This window comes from Glycine max, chromosome 13 (genome assembly GCF_000004515.6).
Source record: "Glycine max cultivar Williams 82 chromosome 13, Glycine_max_v4.0, whole genome shotgun sequence".
In the NCBI taxonomy this organism is placed as follows: Eukaryota; Viridiplantae; Streptophyta; class Magnoliopsida; order Fabales; family Fabaceae; genus Glycine; species Glycine max.
This window is the reverse complement of record NC_038249.2, coordinates 9,233,085-9,238,940: the sequence shown is the minus strand read 5'-3', so window position 1 is coordinate 9,238,940 and position 5,856 is coordinate 9,233,085. Positions and strand designations below refer to the sequence as shown.

Genomic DNA, 5,856 nt, shown 5'->3' with positions numbered 1-5,856 from the left:
ATGGTTTTCTATTACTTGACATGCAAGTTTTGTTCATCTTCAAAGAAATTTCCAAACTTGTGCTTTCATCCATAGATCTCCTCAAATACCTCTATCACATTCTTCTTTTCCCAAATCCCAACCCATCAATTCTTTTGGTTAATTAGTAATTACCCTTTTTTTGTCCTTCAATGGAACGTGAAGAAGGGAAACAACCTCCCCAAAAGACCCCATTACACAATCAACACGAGCAAGCTAATTCCAACAATTTTGTTCTAGAACATAACTTGCAAGAGCAAAGTGGGACATTCACAACTTTTGCATCATTTGAAAGTGAAACTGAGGGCGAGTCTTCCTTTGATGACAATGATTATGATGGGGATGCTGATTTTTTCCTGAGCCAAGAGTTCGAATCGGAACTTCAATTTCTTGAGAGTGAAGGAAGCAATTACAACAACGATGATGACAATGATGAAGATATGGAAGAAGATGACATCGATGTAGATGAATTGACTTATGAAGAGTTGATTGAGTTGGGGGATTTTATAGGACAAGAGAAGAGAGGGTTGTCAGCACATGAAATTTGTTCATGCTTGCATATTCACATTTTCCATTCTGCTGAAAACAAAAGTGGAATTGATCGTTGTGTGATTTGTCAGGTTGAATATGAAGAAGGTGAACCTTTGGTGGCAATTCAGTGCGAGCACCCTTATCACACAGATTGCATAAGCAAGTGGCTTCAAATTAAGAAGGTTTGCCCAATATGTAACACTGAAATTTCAGCTCCCAAGATGGTTAGTTAAGAATATATACTTGGTTTTTAGATAGTTTAAAATTTATGCTTCCTTCATTTGTGCAATCTGAATTTGAAATAGTTAAAGGAAATAAAAGCTTAACTGGAGCTTAATTTGTAACATTGTAATCACAGAAATTTGATGTTTCAAGGTATGAAAGTGATTGGAAATCAAATTATACTTCGTACGTTATCAATTCCTTGTTTCATTTCGTGAATTTCCTGATGGATATGAAGAAATTAATAACGCCTTTGATCCATTTGTTTAGATTTTAATAGAATCGATTTTGAAAAATAGAGGTTATTAATTCATGTATGAAAATAATGTTTTAAAATTAAAATGAATTTAGGAAAATTATTTTTGTTTAAATAATAATAAAAAAGTTCAAATATTATTTAGATTCATGATAAATCACTGATTTTTATTTTAGGTCCCTCATAGATTTTTTCGTTATATTAAATCCATTATATATCAAAATTTTTATTTTGAATGTATAGCATCAGTTAAATTATATATAACATGAGATTATCTAACTTACTGATTATATTTATACAAATAACTATGTTCATACCACATAACACACAACACAACTGATGACAGACTAGGAATAAATTTTTTTATACATAAAAAATTTAATGCAATAATTTTTTTTATTAAGAATTTAAAATAAAATTAATTATTTATTATTAACCTATGAAAAACATTAATTCTTCCTATGAAAAATAACTATTAGCACCACAAGTATTTCTTCCTATGAAAAACATTAATTCTTCCTAATTATCAAAAGTTGATGCATTGGACTATATATGTTTTCAATGCGATAAATATGGTACAGTATCTCAATACCTCATCTCGCAGCACCCTTATCACTAAGCACCAAGTAGTTAATACAAATTCTTTCACATTATTAACCTGTTATAGTAAATGAAGGTGTCAAGGTGAGAAGGTTCGTTGCTGTTTCTTTGGAGGCTGTGGCTGTCATGCCGTAACTTGCTAAATTAAAAAGACTATGTCTATGTATCTATGACACCTAGTTATAGCCTAGCCCACACACAGAACATTCAGTGGACTCATAGTGTATTAGAATTAATACAAGATATTTTCTCCTAGATTTTTTTTATTTAATATATATTCTTTTAAAAAAATAATTAATTTCATTAATCACATTAAATCTACCAATTTTTAATATTATTATTTTAAAATTATCATTTTCTTATCTTTCTATTCACTTACTTATTTAATATTAATATTTAGAGAAAAAATAATTAAATAAAATATAAATAAAAATAATTAATATATCTAAAGATTAAAAAAATATATTGAAAAACACAAACAAATTTTGAAAAAATTCTTATGATTAACAACAGTAGAAGTAATACTTAAAAATATACAAATCATGACAAAGAGTCAAGGAAAGAAGGAATATATATCAAGCTGCTATACTAGAAGCCTATTTCCACAATTTATATATGTAGTTGGAAACTGAAAATAACATCAATCATATATAATAAACCATTACGTGGAGCCATGGTTTGTCAATACATTAGAACAAATTGTAGCCGTTAAAATGCTTCAATTTCATGGGGCTGGCCTATTTAAAGTGGGCTAAACAGGCAATTCGTGAGACAGCTGGGGTCCCATTTACCAATTTTATATTTGAGATAAATTTTAGGCTAAACTATTAATTTGGTATCTCTGTTTATTTAATCAATTTAGTTTAATATTTTTACTGTATTATTAAAAAGTTTAGCTTTTTCTCATAATTTTTAAAATTGATGCGATGTTATGTTTTTTGTTAGTATCGTTTAAATTTTTAGCAGAGGTGTCCTACATGGTGATTATATGTCATTCTTTTTATTGTGGCACACATATAAGTTAATGTGGTTTCTCATAATTGAATAAAAAAGAAAACATTGCATCAATTTTAAAAATTAAGAAAACAAATTAACATTTTTAATAACTAAATTTGAACCAATCAAATAAGTAGAATGATCAAATTAATAATTTAGCCTAAATTTTACCAAGATTTAGAGTTATTGAAAAATTCACAACCACTATTAGGGGGCGTTTGATAGTCGGAATATTTTTACCTTTCCATGAATCCTATTTTGGGAAATTATGATTCTCAAAAAACTATGATTCCCGACATCAATTTTAGTCCACTTTTCCACAAAAATATTCCCAAGGAAATAAAAGGGAATCCAGGTTTACCGAGTAGAGGGCCAGGACTATTGTTTATCCAAAAGTTTTGGTTTTCACTATTGTTACACTTTGTTACTCATCTGTAGTCGCACACTACCTTTCATCTCCTTTGAAGGTTCATGGTATGTTATAATTTTTATAATTATATACTTTCATTATTTCTTATTATCTAAAGTTTTTATATTTGATATTGTCTTTGTTAAGCATGATATAAATTATTTGTGTTTATTTTTCTATTCAATCTTGACAATAACAGTCAATCATTGACTTTCACAATGTGATTCTATGAATACAAACCAAAAATAAAAATAAATATCAAAATTGTTGAGGAATTGATTCAATCATTAGAATGCATTTTTTTAAAGAAAAATATATTTATAATAAAAATATATATACCCAAAAAGGTTCTTTTTTCTCAAAAAATATATTAAAACTAATTAAACATATTTTACAGAAACCATGATTCCTAGTAATCTAGTTTCTCATAAATCATAATTATAAGGTATGTAAAAACTTTTCAACGATCAAGCGCCTCCTAAAGTGATGAAAATGATTTAATAAAGAAAAAAGAACTCTAAAGGTCATGATAATGGTTATATATATATATATATATATATATATATATATATATATATATATATATATATATACATATAATCTTCTATAAAACATTTTTCCTACAAAATATTCTTATCCAATGTTTAAGACTAATCGTAATTTAGATTATATTAAAACTAACTTTCATTATCCTTATTTTGAATATTATATTGAAGAATCTTCTATAAAGTTGAAATAATTAAAAAAAATGGCATAAAAAACTAATAAATTTTTTTGTAATCTTTCAAATGATTTAAATTGTGTAAATATCCATCATGTAAATACAAATATCCACTTATTTTGCACATATACACTACTACAAAAAGTAGTTTTAACATCGGCTTATTAACATCGGTTTTATACAAAATCGATGTTAAGTTAAACGCAGTGGCATATTTGTAAATAAAGTATCCTTCTTAACATCGGTTTTCCAAAAAACCGATGTTAATGCATACACGTTAACATCGGTTTTTCAAAAACCGATGTTAACTAATGATGAAAAACCGATGTTAACGTATAATATGTTAACATCGGTTTTCCAAAAACCGATGTTAATATAAACTTTTTTTTTAATTATTTATATATTTTTAAAAAAATCATATATTGTGTTATTAATTATATTTTAATTAAAAAAATATAATAATTAAGAAACAATTATAAATTCAAAAGGTAAACATTTAAAAATTAAACTACATTTTTAAAATGAATTTCGTAATTTTAATCTTATTATTATTTAATCAACAAAATTTGACCAGACTTCGTCATATTTTTTATCATTTGACTAAGCAAAGTTATTTATAAAAAATTCTAAAAATTAATTTAAGATATGATTCTTGCATAATACTAAATACATGCCGTTAAGAAGATGCATATTTTAAAAAATGTGATTAGATCCCATGAAAATTAATCAACATTATAATGATTTGCTCAAAAAGATCCAAATTTTTAAAATTATATTGAGCTTTATAGAGTCAAAAACTTTAATTATGATGATTATTTAAAATAGAAAAAATTTACAATTTATTATATAAAAAATAATTGTTAATAATTAAAATGCACTATGCCTTGTATTTAAGGATTTTTTTAAAAATAATCTTATATTTTTAAGAACAGAGGAGGAAGTATATCATATTAGTATTTTTTTTTTGGAATTATTATTTTGCATTTTTTTCTATGAAAATTAATTTAATTAAAAAAATGTGTATATTGTGTTATTTATATAGAAATAATTTTCAATTAATTTGTAAAGAAATATTTTTTTCATTATAAATTGATTAATTTAATATTTCTTTTAAAAATTAATTTTTAGTTTCTATAAAAATTAGTTTTACTAAATTCTAAATTAAATGGGACCGACAGGAAGTCTTATCAAGATTTTTTTTCTATACTATAGTCTAGTTTTATCATTTTATTGGTAAGAAGTGTAAATGATAATTGACGTATGAAAATGTTTTTTTTTAAATTGTATCTTGTTCTATTGTAATTGAATAATTCATATTATATACATATTCAATAATTGTATAATTTATTTTATGCACGCATTTTATATAATCGGTACCGGCCAGTATGTTTTTCTTATTTTCTTAATTAGAAAATGCAAAAGACATTGATATTATTTTCTTAATTTTATATAATTCATAAGTTATAATTTTTTATTATTGGATTATTTTCAAATTGATATAGAGGTAGTCAAATTCACCACCAACCTCTCATTGCTTGAATAATTGCGTTGGTCTTTGACATTGGGATATTTGTTTTGATTTTAATTTAAATGAAAGGCAAAAATAAATAATTAGACCTTTCGATGAGGACAAAATATCTACAATGTTTCGTACTTTTGGCTGGGTCATATTTACTATTTATTATTTTCTTTTATATGTTTCGTACTTTTGGCTGGGTCCCATTTTTAAAAATAATCTTATATTTTTAAGAACAGAGGAGGAAGTATATCATATTAGTAAATTAATATTTTAGGGTGTGTGCTTTGAAAGAAAACGAGAGAAACAAACATCACAACAATATTCTAGGGTCCTTTTCTCCGTCTCTCACATGATCGTCCTCTAGCTTCTTCCTCTTTGTCTTCTTATTGGTCCTTTAGTTTCATTTTCCTTGTTGGATTGTTGTGGAGTTTGGTCGGATCAAAGCTTTCTTCGTTTCTCTCTCTTGAAGAATCTGGGTGTGGGCGTGGCAAAGTCCAGAAGAGTCCAGAAGAGTTCAGCGGCGACATTGGAGTTGCTTTGGACTAATTCATCTCTCAGCTTAAGCTTCAGTTTCTTATTTGATA

At 26.0% G+C, this 5,856-nt stretch overlaps 1 protein-coding gene across 2 annotated transcripts; it reads left to right on the top strand.

Moving 5' to 3' along the window:
- Positions 1–948, top strand: LOC100777284 (E3 ubiquitin ligase BIG BROTHER-related-like). Of its 2 annotated transcripts, XM_014765433.3 has the most exons (2): positions 1–544; positions 639–774. In XM_014765433.3, exons 1-2 carry the CDS (start codon positions 171–173, stop codon positions 706–708), a joined length of 444 nt encoding a protein of 147 aa, XP_014620919.1. In that variant the 5' UTR covers positions 1–170; the 3' UTR covers positions 709–774.
- The last annotated feature ends 4,908 nt before the right edge of the window (positions 949–5,856 follow it).

Coding starts and splice junctions, on each gene's coding strand:
- LOC100777284 (XM_014765433.3), top strand. CDS start 171: ATGGAACGTGAAGAAGGGAAACAACCTCCCCAAAAGACCCCATTACAC. Junction 545..638: donor ATAGGACAAGAGAAGAGAGG/GTTGTCAGCACA, acceptor GTGATTTGTCAG/GTTGAATATGAAGAAGGTGA.